Source organism: Lepus europaeus, chromosome 6 (assembly GCF_033115175.1).
Source record: "Lepus europaeus isolate LE1 chromosome 6, mLepTim1.pri, whole genome shotgun sequence".
NCBI classification, from domain to species: Eukaryota; Metazoa; Chordata; class Mammalia; order Lagomorpha; family Leporidae; genus Lepus; species Lepus europaeus.
Genome location: NC_084832.1, coordinates 110930177 through 110945103, shown reverse-complemented (window position 1 = coordinate 110945103; position 14927 = coordinate 110930177). Strand labels below are relative to the sequence as shown.

The following is a 14927-nucleotide window of genomic DNA, read 5'->3' as shown; positions in this document are numbered from 1 at the left end:
TGGTGGGGACTTGATTACTTGACCCATGATTGGTTTTCTTCAAGGATTTTCACTGCTAGGCAGCTGACATCAAGAGCTGGAATCAAACTTGGGCACCCCTGTGGGGGGATGTGGGCATCTTAGCCAGCATCTTAATTGCTGACCAAACACCTGGCCCTATGACGTGTTTTTTTGTTTGTTTGTTAAGATTTATTTGAGAGGCAGAGTTAGAGAAGGGAGGGGTGGAGAGAGCAGGAGAGAGGGAGGGAAGCAAGGAAGGAGAAAGGGAGGGAAGGAAGGAGGTAAGTATTCCATCCACTGATTGACTCCCCAGATAGCCACAAGGGCAGGAGCTGGGCTGATCAGGAGCCAGGAGCTTCTTCTAGGTCTCCCATATGGGTGCAGGGGCCCAAGCACTTGGACCATCTTCTACTGCTTTCTCAGGTGCATTAGCAGGAAGCTGGATCAGAAGTGGAGCATCCAAGACACAAATCGGTGCACATATGGGTTGCTGGCTCCATAGATGGAGGCCTAGCCTACTATGGCACAGTGCTGGCTCTTAGCTGAATCTTTGTCAACTGGATATACAATAATATTTCTTGCAAACAGTTTAGATTTTGGTCTTCTGGCCATGGTTTGTGCTTCTGGTATTTTCTCAAATTTTATTTAGCCATTTTAAAAATAGTTCTGATTATGGACAAAGCCCTTGGAGTAGATAAGCTGTACATCCTCTCAACTGTTCTATACAGCAGCAGGCAGATTAGCTAGAAAGTCATAAGCATAATATTTTAGGTACTTCATAAAAGGGGGAAATTTTCCTTTTCTGTGTTCTAGAATTCAGTAAATGATTACTATGAAAAGTTTGGCAGAATTCCTCTGAAAATGATCTGAACTTGTTACTTTTTAAAAAATAAAGTTTTTTTTTTCTTCTGTAACTTTTTTTTTTAACTTTTATTTAATGAATATAAATTTCCAGTATACAGCTTATGGATTACAATGGCTTCCCCTTCCCATAACTTCCCTCCCACCCACAACCCTCCCCTCTCCCGCTCCCTCTCCCCTTCCATTTGCATTTTGAAGCTTCTTACATTTATGAAATAAGATTTATTTTTCCTAAAATCTTTTTGGGGTGAGTAAATTGTATTTTCCTAGAAAATCAATTTCAGGCAGATTTAAAATTTGTTTTCATAGAATTGAACAGCTAATACTTCGCTATTTTTTAATTTTGCCTCTTTTGAATTTTTTATATTTGAATTTTTCATACTTGTATTTCTTGCCATTTTTAGATTCAGTAGTGACTTAATTTTTTAGTTCTACTTTCTATGTTGTAACTATTCAACATCTACTTTTATCTTTTATTTCTCCACTTAATCTAATTGTCCTGAGCATATTTTAAAATTATTTTCTTCAGATTTGAGATGCAATACAAGTATGTCATTGCTATTCCTTTGAAATTTTGCAAATTTGATTGTAATTCTCTTTGACCTAACAGTTGTTTAAATGGATTTTTGAATTCCAAAATGTCAGTGTCTTTGTCCTTTTTTTTTTCCCCCTAATTTACTCCAAAGGTAGAGTTGGGATTGAGGGAGACAGAAAAAAGATCTTCCAGCTATTGTTTTGATTGCAAATGGCTGTAATGGCCAGGGCATGGCCAGGGCTTGGCCAGGACAAACTCGGGAGCCTGGAATTCCATCTGGCTCTCCCATGTGGGTTGGCACAGGCCCAAACACTTGAGCCATCAGTTGCTACTGTACCTGGGAAAGTATTAAGGTGATGGATTGGAAGGCAAGCATCCAGGACTCAAACTGGTGCTCATATGGGATGCTGGCCCTGCAGGTAGAGACTTAACCTCTGCTACAACTCTAGCCCCTAGTGTCTTTACCTTTCTGAAGGATTTCATTCCTTTTTTTTTTTTTTTAAACCTTCCTTTGTCATGGGTAGAGAATATTATCTATGCTGTTTCTACGTTTTGTAATTTACTATAACTTTTTTTGCCTAATATATTACCTAATTTCATAAATGCTCATAAGCACTTGAAGAGAAAAGCTATTCTCTTTTCAAGATGATTTGATATAAATTAATCAAATGTTTCTTACTTTTGCTTCTAATTTTATTATTTCATTTTCCTAGGGATTGACTTATTGTTTTCCAGTTGGAATTTCTGAAATTGACAGATATGAAGTTGTACATGCTACTATATATATAATATATATAGCATATATAACATATGCTGTTTTATATATATACTACAGTATGTTTCTCCTTGGTTCTTAAATAATTTCTGTTTCATGTCTATTGTTACATTATTTTATATACAGTCATAACTGCTCATATCTCTTGAAAAAAGTTTTTATAAGTTTATTTTTTATTTTGAAAGGTAAAGAGACAGGGGAGTGTGATTTTTTTTTTTTCTATCCATTGTTTAACATCCCAAATGTTTAGAAGTTCCAAGGCTGGGCCAGGCAGAAGCCAGGAGCCTGGAACTCAATCCTGGGTCTCTCAAACAGAACACAAGAACTGAAGCCATCTGCTACCTCCCAGGATGTACATTAGAAGAATGCTGAATTGGAAGTGGAGGAACCAGGTTACTCCAACATGGGGTGCAGGCATCCCAAGCTGTGACTTAACTGCTGCCTCAAATTCCCACTGCATGATGGTCATATCTTTCTTGAGAACTGTATTCCTTATTTAGTGGTCTATTCATTGTTTAGTTCAATGCTTTTTTGGCCTTTCTCCCTTTACTGAAATTGTGCCTCTGATTTTTTTTTTGTTTGCTTTGTATTTGCCTAATATACATATGAATATATTTTAATTTTTAATCTTTTAAAAAATATTTGCTTTAGGTATGTTTTCTCAAAGTTTTAGAGTTACAATTTGTATTTTTACTAATAGGAAAACAAATTTTCTTAACAGATGACAGGGATATATGTATGTATTGATATAATGAACATACTTTTAGTTATTACTGTTTCATTTTTTAAAAGGAAAACTTCACCTAAGTAATTTTTATCTATATACTTGTGACACTTAAGAATACTTTGCTCTAATAACTAATTAGCTTTATTTGACACCCTTAAGATGTATTTCTTTTGAAAATAGCTTCCTAATAGAAACAACAATAAAATGAATGTGCATTACCTTTCTCACTCTACTTTCATCTGCCACCCAGATATATTCAGTGTTGGGATTCTTTTAAGTGTTTCTCTAGCACTAGTATATGCTTAGATTATTAACTGTTTGATTTCTAAGATTTCAGTTAAAATCTCTAAATTGGCTCTTCTTTCCATGTTTTTGTCTTCTAGATCAGCCTCAAGGAATAGTTTAATTCCAAACATGAAGTTGAATGAAAAAACACAGAAAATTACTATTACAGATTTGTTGCCCTCTCCAGTTATGTTTCAAGAGGATTCTGGTAGTTAGGAAACCTTGGATTTCTTGAGCTAGGATATTTCCAAATGAATTAATGAATGTGGGAGGAATGGCATGATTTTGGTTTGAGTTTTCTGTGGGCCTCTGTCTGAATGACAGGAGAAGATGTATCACTTGTGAGGCCCAGTGCAAAACACAAATGTGAGGGACACTTTTTAGAGACTATTGAATATCAAGGAGGTAGTGGTAGAGTAGTATACTGAATGGAGGCCATTTCTACATGCCCTGCCCTGTGTGACTTCGTGGATCACCAAAGTGTGAATTTGGCCCTGCCCAAGGGAAACGGAAGTGCAGGAAAAGCTTTAAGTTGAGGAAGCAGATGATTGAGCTGGCTGCTGACTGAAAGCCATGAGCAGGTGCTTAGTCCAGTGTTTAAGATGCTGCTTGAAGCTGGTGCCACGGCTCACTAGGCTAATCCTCCGCCTGCGGTGCCAGCACACTGGGTTCTAGTCCCGGTCGGGGTGCCAGATTCTGTCTCAGTTGCTCCTCTTCCAGTCCAGCTCTCTGCTGTGGCTGGGAGTGCAGTGGAGGATGGCCCAAGTGCTTGGGCCCTGCACCCGCATGGGAGACCAGAAGGAAGCATCTGGCTCTTGGCTTTGGATTGGCGCAGCGTGCTGGCCGTGGGGGCCATTTGTGAGGTGAACCAATGGAAGGAAGACCTTTGTCTCTGTTTCTCTCTCACTGTCTAACTCTGTCAAAAAAAAAAAAAAAAAAAAAAGATGCCGCTTGGGAGCCTGCTTCCCATATCAGAGTGCCTAGATTCTATTCCTGGCTCCATTTCTGATTACAGATTCCTGCTGGTATGCACCGTGGGAGGCAGCAGATGATGGCTCAAGTACTTGGGTCCCTGCCAGCTGTGAAGGAGACCTGGGTTGGCCAGAGGCTGTTTTTGAATCTCGGTTGGAAAAAAAAAAAAAAAAAACAGTATTGGTTATTGGATGGCCACTCCTTGCATTGGAATTACATTAAAAATGGTCAAAATTGATAGGACATTCAAACTGTCAATTCAATAGAGATGATAGAAATGGTCGAATTATGACACATTTAGAAGACAATACAATGTGCAAGTGTTGCATTATGTTGACATCCAAAGACTGAAACTGCTGTATAATTAATGATCATTATTATTTTATGTGTATTTTTGTTCATTCCTAAGCCATGTTGTAAACTGAAAACCATACTTGGAGGGAAACAAAACATTGTCTCTGACATTCAGTTCTATTCTAGTGCACAATTAAGTGAAATGAGTTGATAGTGTGACATACTTTTATGGGCAAACATATCTGGGTTGAATTTAACTTGAATGTATTCTAAAGTTGAAAACTTTTGACATGGTTAAACTATTAAGTGCCTAGTTTTAAAGCTATTTTAATTTGAAAATTCAAAATATTAGTCATACTTTTTGCATTATTGGACATAATAGTACCAATGAATTTATTTACCTGGGTCCAGAAGTGATGATTCTTCAGTTTGTTGAAGAGGGTCAGAGAGGAAAAAACTAAGTACACAATCACTCTGAAAAACAAGACAAAATACAGTATTCCTTAGGTTAATTCTTAATCACTATTACATGAAAACATTTCTATATATAATTCTTATAGATACACTTTAGATTCTATAAAGAGAAAAACATATTAACAAGCTTACTAATTGATGTTATTTTACTATAAATTCTCCAATCTCGTAAGTTTAGTTGGCCTGATTATATTGTTTTTCAGTCAGTTCAGGTGTGTTCTGCCTTTGAGGCTTGCCATAATGGTTATATTTTTTGAACTTCACAATAATTCATGAATCTTGTACATCGTTTTTTAGAGACGGTATATCCTTGGGCAAGGCTTAATATACACTGATGCTCACTTACTCAATCCTAAAACCTCAAGGTTCAGTGTGTGGGATGTTCACTGAATACTAACCACACCTACAACATCGAGGAATGCAGGAGAGACTTAAGGATAGAAAGATGCATAAGGTGTTCTCTTTAGAACACAACCTATTGGAAGAAACAGTATATTAAATGCTTTAATAGAAATTCTAGGGCCGGCGCCATGGCTTAACAGGCTAATCCTCTGCCTTGTGGCGCCGGTACACTGGGTTCTAGTCCCGGTTGGGGCACCGGATTCTATCCCGGTTGCCCCTCTTCCAGGCCAGCTCTCTGCTATGGCCTGGGAAGGCAGTGGAGGATGGCCCAAGTCCTTGGGCCCTGCACCCGCATGGGAGACCAGGAGAAGCACCTGGCTCCTGGCTTCGGATCAGCAAGATGCGCCGGCCGCAGCGGCCATTGGAGGGTGAACCAACGGCAAAAAGGAAGACCTTTCTCTCTCTCTCTCTCAGTATCTACTCTGCCTGTCAAAAAAAAAAAATAGAAATTCTAGTTATAATTTTGTTACAAATAGGGATGATCAGAATTGACATCGAACCTAAGCTCCAAATGAATGGGAAACTTGTGATTCTTAGAATGCTATTTCTTCGTTATTTATTGTAAATGTGTAGTAAGCCATTATCCATCCAAAGTATCCCTCCCCAAGAGACCTTCCATTATTATCCAAAGGGTACTACTGAATAATTGGTTATTTCTTCTGTCTGCCCACTGCAGATTAGAGGACCGGTTGCTCACACAGCCTGAGTGTCTCCCTGGTTAGCCTTCTTCTGACTCTAGGGAAGGGCGCTCTCAGACCTCCCCCAGGAAGCTTTGACTTCTATCTCTGACTCTTTCTCAGCTGATGACTTTGTCTTCACTTCAGAGAAACTAAAAGGCAATTGAAAACTCCTAAATTTCTTTTTGTAAAGTCTATAGACCCACACAGCTATGCTTTTTCTTCTCTCCCTGTTACAGAAATGCCTATCTTCCCCTCTGTTACGAGTTGCATAGTGTTTTCCCCAAATTAATATACTGGCATTCTAACCTAGGAACTTGGAATGTGATAAAGTGTGGAAGTAGGGTCACTTTCTTCATTAGAAATTTTATTTATTTTAAATGAGAAAAAAATCTTTTTTTTTTTACCCACATATTTACCTTTTCCAACACACTTCATTCCTTTGCATAGATCCAAATGACTTCTTCATGAAGAACTTTGTCTTCAGTTTTTTAAATTTAAGGTATATAAAACTCATGTATTTTATATATACAGAGTTAGGGACATAGTAATACTTCTACCATCCCTCCCTCTCATGATCCCACCCTTTCTTCTCTTTTCTCTTATTGCCTCTCAATTTTTACAATGATCAACTTTGTTTATTTTATACTTAGAAGATTAACCCTACATTAAGTGAAGATTTTTTTTTAAAGTAAGAAAAATGTTTCTCAACACTAGAGACAAGGCTGTAAACAATCATCGAATCTCAAAATGTCCATTTCACTCCTATACTTATCATTTTTGGTAGAAATTTTATTTCTTGAGAAGGAGAGAAAAAGCTCCTATTCACTGGTTCTCCCCCTAAATGCTTACAAGATCTTGGATTGGGCAGGCTAAAATTGGGAATTGAGCAATCCTGGTATGTCCCATGGATGATGGGTACTCAGTTATTTAAGCCATTGTCACTTGTAGATATGATTAGCCAAGTTAGATTGAGGTCCTAGTGGAGCAAAGTCCTCTCCTAGCCCAATAGGACTGATCTCCTTAAAGAAAGGTGGAAACTGGGACTCAGCAGCTGATAAAGACAACGTTAACAGACACAAGGAGCAGACAGACATATCATGCCTGTGAGAGACCTGTAACTGACTCTTTGCTCACAGCCATTGGAAGAAACTAACCCCTCAGGCAACTTGATTGCAGACTTCAGCTTCCAGAACTGTCAAGACATGGATTTGTGTCATTTAAGCCATCTGTTTTGGGGTACTTTGTCATAGAAGCCCCTAACAAACCACCCAATGCTAATTCCTTTATCTTTGCCCTGGATTCTGGCCTTTCCTCTCAGCAACCCTGTAGAGCATTCTAACTTGCACACTGACATTTTGACTCTGTTCTTTCCCATTAAATAATATGGTCAAGTCTGCCAATATTAAGAAGAGATGAATGAAACTATGTACATATTTTACTGACACAGAATATTTTAATACTATCTCTACCAAATCCTGTTAATTTCTCTGACACAGGCAAGCTTATAGGAAGCATTGTTTACACTCACATTGACTTTCTATTCACATGGTGATTAATGTCATGCAGCTTCCTATGACTTTATGTTCTCTGAAAATGTTTTCATCATATTCCTTAACAACTTCTCTTTTAAAATATCTTTTTCACCCAATCCAATGAAGATTTCCTTGGTCCACAGGTATTTAATTTTTATTGAAATGGTCATTCTCATTTGTTTCGTGTTACTAAGCCCTCCTAATTTCTCTTCTGTTGGTTCTGCCATCTCAGACTTTGTTTTGGTGCCTTATTTTTGCATACAGTTTAAGTTTCAGTGTTCCTCACCACTAGGCCCATATGTTGTTTTACTGACAGTTTTTTCTGGCTGATATTATCATCTTTAATGGTATTCAAAATGACACACAGATCTAAGACTTACTCCAGATTTGTTCCCTACATCTCAGCCCTCTTTATTGGCTCACTTGACTATTCCAAAGACAATTTGAGTAACAAAAGTGCACCAATAAATACACGTATTTTATTTCCTATTTATCTTGTGTTCAGGCTGCTGTTTGTTCTTCTCTCTCTCACATACAATTAGTTGCTAAGGCCTATGTATTATACAACATGAATAGCTCATCTATTCAATGTTTTCCCTTCCAGGTAAACAGTCATCTTCCTAGTTCTAACATCAGTTCTCATCTATGTTACAGCAGGAATTCCCAACTCTTACCTTGCTATTCTCTATTCCAACCCATTTTCCACACAGTGTCAAACTGTTCTCTCATATGAATATCTAATTCCTTCATAAAACTTGACAGTGGCTCCACATTCCTATTAGGAAAAAGACCAAGGGCTTACTAAAGCTCATAGAATGTTTTTGGTTGGGGTCTTGTTCATTTTCCCATCCTCATCTCTTATCACTTCTCTTCCAGTACTTGTGTTTAATTACACTGAAACATACTGATTTCCTCAAATGTATCATGACCTCTCAACGCGTTGACTTCCTTATGCTCCTTTTTCTTTCCTTCTCGCCTATTTCCCCAAGATTTATTATGTGGTTTTTTTTTTTCCTTTCTCTCTAGTTATTCTACCCAGTGAAATAGCAAGAGGTAATATAACTGATACAGCTATGCTTAATATAGTAGTTCTGTTAAATAATTCAGAGAAACAAACTGAATACCTTCAAATTGGTCTTAATGCAAACATTTTTACCTATATAACAGTTTGTGAATTTTTATCTCTACATATTGATCACTTATGAGCTTATTTAATGGGAATCTGCTTTTAAGAAGTGAATCAATATTCAGGGAGCTGACAAAATAAGATTTTCATTTTGAGAGTTTAAAATCAAATTTTAGGCTTGAACATGTGTCAAAAGAAATTTGACCTTCTTTGGCTTGTTGACAACTGGTCGATTTTTGTTTTTGGAAACATTTTAACATCACCACCTAATGATCATTAAACATTGATAGTAGGCTAGATATATTTCCAGTTAGCGGCTGAAATGTCACTACTAGCTAATTATTCCCTTGTGTTTATACCATAATATCCTTGAAATCCTCATTTACAATTTTGGGTGTGGTTGACATTCTGAATATTAATTCCTTAATGTAACAACACTTTTTCTTTAAGGGGAAATAGTCTGGTATCAATGGAGGGAGAAAGGAATGAAAGAGATGAGGTGGGTACAAAAATAAGTGCTAATGCTATCTCAGGAGTTTTTAAATTTCTTAGACTTCACATGTTTGTGTACATCTTCAGCTTTTTAGCACCACATCCCACTATTCATTTGACCATTGATGACAATCTTAGCAATATAATTTCTCACTGATAACTTGCACCATTGTCTTCACCTGGGTCTGTGTTGACCTCCAAGCAGTGTGGTTATTTGTAGTTGTATCCTTGGTATACTGCACAAATCTAGGGGTGACATTTTTATATTATCTATGATATATAACCATCCATAAGAAGGCTCCCCATCTGTGGAATTGCCAGGTAGAGTAAGTTAACACAGAGGATGCCATGCAATATTTGAGTTATGAATTTAGTAAATGTTTAACAAAAATTGAAGCTTACCTGTGTGGCCTGTACTTCATCTAGCAACCCTACAATAAGAGGCATATTTTTGGTTGTTTAGATGACTGGAAGGTACCATTGGCAATTAATGGGCAGGACATTAAATATCTTGGAATATATCCTATAGAATGTTGATTTTTCTGCCTAACTCCTCAGATGATGATAAAAACTATTTACAGAAATGAGAAAAGTGAATAGCACAGAGGATAAATGGTTGACTGACTGGAGTCGGTACAAACAAAACATGAGCATGTTGTGGTAAGTTGAGGTTCACCTGTGCAACCACTGCAAGTGACCTTCAGAAGTAAACAGTCTATCAGGGGACCATGTAGGAGAGTTTGCAGGAGCCTTACAGCAGCTTGGTCTGCGGGATAAGCCTCTAACTAATGAGACTTATTGATGGATTTTAACCAGAAATGCCTTCAGCGTAAGCGCTTAGATGCTCAACATTTGTGATCTCTGAACATTTAATTCTGCTTCCCAGTTAAGTCTGAGATGGTAGTTGTATTCCCTCTCTTCCTCTCTATAATATTTTGTCCAGGATTTGGGTGTGTGTGTCGGGGCGAGGGGGGGGGGGCGGGCATGGTATTCTCCTGGCCGTCTACACTACACTTGTTCTTCTGTAAAGCACACCTTACTTTGGATAATCTATCTACTGACTGCGCTGCCTTCAAGCCCACATCTTGGCACCTTCCTATTGATCTCTGTCAGTGGGCTTTATTTCTTGAAGATTTAGCCTTGACATACCACCACTTTCTCTAATCATGATCTTGTCATGATCCACACTTACTTAAACATTTGCAAAAATCATCCTCCCATATTCTGAATGCTTTGTTCTTAAACTCCTCTCCTCCAATGATGTTGCTCTTCATGCTACCTACTCACGCCTGTTCCCTTGATCTTGATTAGTGACTAAAAGACTTCCAGTTTCTTGTTTCCAGTCTCCCAGTAATAGACACCAGCACCCTCATCTCCAGTTTGCTTCTTCTAGTTACACAATTAAAACAAAGCTGTTGACTGTAAGGCCACTTCCCTGGTTCTAACTCATTTCATGTATTGACATCCTTTCTTGGCCAGTGTGGATTTTGTAGTCCATATTTATAACAACTCCTTTGCTTGTTCTTCGCAACTCGTTTGTCTTTCTTCACTTGGCAAAAAACAAAACAAAACAAAACAAAAAAAAAACAAAAAACAAACCTCTGGCTAATTTCTTGCAACTGTAACAGGCCTGCTGGCAACGACTGCAGAAAAGCACTCAGCAAGGCCCACCCACTTGACTGGGCCTTAAGGATCGTCTGGCAGTTACACAGATGTCATGAACCAATCCAGCCACTCTTCCACTCACCAGTATGACCATTTTATTCTTACTCCTCAAAATTCCGATACTCTTGCCTCCCCTTTCTAGCATAAGGCTAGACTTTATGGTGAAAACAACAAAGGATTTCTATCAACTCGCATCAACCCATCTATCCTCTTACCTTCCTTTACTCTTTCCTCTGTTAACTGGATAGACTGTCTTAGACTTGAATTGGCTGATTTGACCAGTAAGTCCCAATAAGTCTTCTGTACTCAGGGTCATCCCCTCTGGTCTCTGGCTGAGTTTTTATTTCTCTTACATCATCATTTTTTTTTTCTTAAATGGGGCATTCTTTTCTTTTTTTGGCATACAAGAATATAATTTATTTCAACACAAGATATGTAATCTGCATTTCTCCGCATACTGTTTTCCCCCATGCTTCAACACAAAGTTCCTGCAGGCATTGTTTTCTACTTTCTATTTCAAATCTCTCTTTACATTATCTCTCATTCCAATCAGATTTTGGCTTATAATATTCCTGTCAAAATGTTTTATTAAATTCATCAATGAAATGCATTTTAATCCAGTGTTCGATTTTTAATTTTTGATTATCAGTAGCATTTATCACAGTAATCATTCCTGCTTTGAAAAAATTTTTTGATTTTTGGGTATTATCTTCTGGTGACCAGTTGGTTCTTCCTTCTCAGTCTTGGTCGATTCTCCCTTATTTCCTTAAACTTGAAAACTGGTATATACATGGTCCGGTCTTCAAACTGCTCCTCTTTTGTACTTACATACTGTTTTGACTTAAAATTTTTTGTTAATATGAAGACGACAGATTTCATGTAACTCACAGGTACAATTCTAAGTAGATAATCATACTTCCCTCCCTTCCTCTCGCCCTTCAATCACACTTTCCTTCTTAAGCGTTGGTAATCAATTATTCAGTTATTGGCCAGCAACTCCAGTATGTATATTTCTAGCCTAACTTTCCCTTAAACCAGAGGCACATGTATCTGACATTGAACTTGACATCTCTAGAAGTCTTTTAAAATGTTTACTTACTTATTAAGTGTTTTAGAGAGGCAGAGTGATGGGGCTAAGGGAGAGGGGGAACGAGGAGGGAGAGATCATCTACCAGCTGGTTCATTCCTGAAATGCCCCTAACAGCCAGGACTGGGCCAGAATGAAACCAGGTCTCCCTTGTGAGTGGCAAGTGCCCAAATCTTTGAACCATTTTCTGCTGCCTGCTTTCTAGATCAGAAGCAGAGGGGAGACTCAATCCCAAGCACTTGGATGTGGGATGTGGACACCTTATAGGGTACTGAACTTGGTGTGTTTACATGCCTACTCCTGATTGCCACCTCTCTCCATTGTATCACATAGCATTTTCACCATCACAATAAATATTTAGCCAGTGTAAACTTAGATGGCCATAAAGCTGGGTTAATGGCAGGATGTCATGCTGATTGGTCAGTGCTTGCACCCTAACAGTTGTTAGGTATGTGGAACGTACTGATTGTAAAGAATATTAAATGCTTGGTGAAGCAATGAATGATTCTTGGGATCTAAAGGTATTGATGTTTGAAATCAATGGCTCAGGTAAATGCACTAGGCTATGCAAAATACATTATGAGGTTGTATATATTTTTTCTCTGCTAGAGTAATGTTTTTCTAGCTATGGGATGGATTTTTAAGGTATAATAGTATGTTTTTAAATTAAAAATACAAAACAAATTTGAAAGCCAACTATCAAACTGTACATGAAGATCTGCCATTAGTTTATACAAATATTCTCAGTGCAGTGTTCTAATATTTTGTTTACCAATTATAGTAAAGTCATTTGTAATTTAAAGTGATTGATCTTTTGAAAGAGTTGATTGATTCACATTGCTATGAACCTAAGTGATTTTTCCTGTATTATATGAATATACTTTTTAAGACTATGGAGAGCTGAAGTACTTGCAAAGAGCAGAAATAATGACATATAACACTGATATCAATTTTTTCTTTCTTTAAAATAGCACATTAAGATTCCCATTTATTAACTGGTGAGCCAAACAGCTAGAATTGGCTGTAAGATTTAGTTTTAGTGAGTTAAAACAATAAGCTATATCTATCTCCCTCATACACCATGAAGTGCTGTGAAAATGTGAATTTAAAAACGAATTCTCATAAGAGCTTTAAATCAAAGTTGAACAGTAATTGTATTTTATTCCACTTTTCAGAAAGCAGATTGTCAGAATGTCCACTTCTTAATGTAGTTCAACCCACTATATTCATATTAGAGTTACATGGATGAATGACACTGTAAGGAATAGTGAATTTCTAAAGATTCTTCCATAATTCTGGCTTTAAAATGTCATCAGTATTTTACTAGACTGTGAAAAATAATCTTGGTTTTTACTGACAGTACACATATGACATTTATCCTGCCTGCAATGTAATCTCAGCCAGCTCCAACTAAGAAGAGAGCAATGTAGTGTCAAATGTAGTAATTAACATCTGGGTTTAGCAAGCAGGGAACAAGAAACATATGTTCACCATTAAGATAGGATTTATCCATTTGGATTTATTTTGACATTAGATTTCTGCTTTAAAAGACAACACTGATTAAACCTTAAGTGATAACATTCTTTATTTTAGGGGATTTCTAAAAATGAGCAACCACACTGCAAACAACTAAAAATCACGATGAATATGGATTTAAATTAAAAAAAAAAAGCTATTTGCATATCTCAGCTAAACTGAAAAGTGTGTATGCGTTTATTTTAGGTAGTGTAACCATTTATAATTTTATTATATCTTTATAAGCTTTATAAAGATTTGATTTAGTTCACAACATCATACCACAAAAATGGCACCATTTAAGAAGCAATAAAAGGAATTATTGTTAGTATCGCTAACATTTCCTTGAATGAAACAACAAACATTGAAAGAAAAAGTTTATCAGATTTCCAGAAGACGGTGAATCTAAACAAACAAAATCCAGGTATATTTGGGACAAAGATGTCCTAAGTGATGCTTGCAAGCAAATTGGATGTCATATTGGGCTAGTGTGTACTTGTGGTCTTTAAGTCTACTTCTATCAACTGTGTGTGTGTACCGTGCAACTGAAGGAGATAATAGGGATTTATAGGCATTCCTCCAGCTCTACTGCTCTTGTACGTTGGATTAAACCCTCAGAGACCTCTTGCCTATCTCACATACCTGATTCTGGACTTTAAGATAGCTTCTTTATCTGATTTCCTTGACAAAAACCAAGACTGTTTGCAATGAAGAATGCCCCTAGAAGGGTATGTAAGTAAGAAAAGACTGTCCAAATTTGTACTCAAGCTGGATTTTTCACTTTTTTACCTTTAATTCAACTCAAATCTGTATTTATCATCATATTATAAACTCATTGAGAGTAATACATATATTTAATTTGAACTTCATTGAGAGTATGGCACATTGAATTTTAACTTCTTAGATTACAGCTCTCAAAATTTTAATTCAGACAATAAATTTAAAAGTCTTTACAAAGTTATTTACAATGATGTAAAGTATTCTTCAGTGGTCATAAAAAATAATACCATATAACTAAAACAGAATGTGAGTTTTACTGTATAGACATAATAGAATTATCTTCACCTTTATTGCTTTGCCATATGACAAGCAGTAGGAAAAACATATTTTAGAAGGATTTTTTCCAGGATAAAAGATGAAGGTTATCCTATCACAAGAATACTCAACACAAATATTACATACTCACTTTAATTCTCATGTTTTATTATAAAGAGGAACAAAACTTGAGAAAGTATAAACATGTCCTCTGAAATACTCATGCCACTTAAAAATACATCCCTTTGGAGCTTTTTATGTTTATGTACTTATAGATCATTCTGTTAATACATATATGATGAAAGGGATTTTATATCAATAAGAATTATAAGATCTCAATTTGATATATTTTGGAAATATTTACATGATTTTGAGATCAGTAACGTTTAGTTTAATCATAAAATTTTAATTTCATAAGTGGATTGAGGAAAATGTCTATAAACATGTGAAGGTGCACCAAACTTTTAGGA

General features: G+C 36.7%; 1 protein-coding gene across 2 annotated transcripts in view; it reads right to left on the bottom strand.

The window, feature by feature from the left end:
* The window catches only part of PIK3C2G (phosphatidylinositol-4-phosphate 3-kinase catalytic subunit type 2 gamma), a 445304-nt gene that overhangs the window by 35206 nt on the left and 395171 nt on the right, over positions 1–14927 (bottom strand). For both annotated transcript variants that reach the window (XM_062194891.1, XM_062194892.1), the window contains exon 31: positions 4851–4923. In XM_062194891.1, the coding sequence (XP_062050875.1) occupies positions 4851–4923 (73 nt within the window). The remainder of the gene's footprint in view (positions 1–4850; positions 4924–14927) is intronic.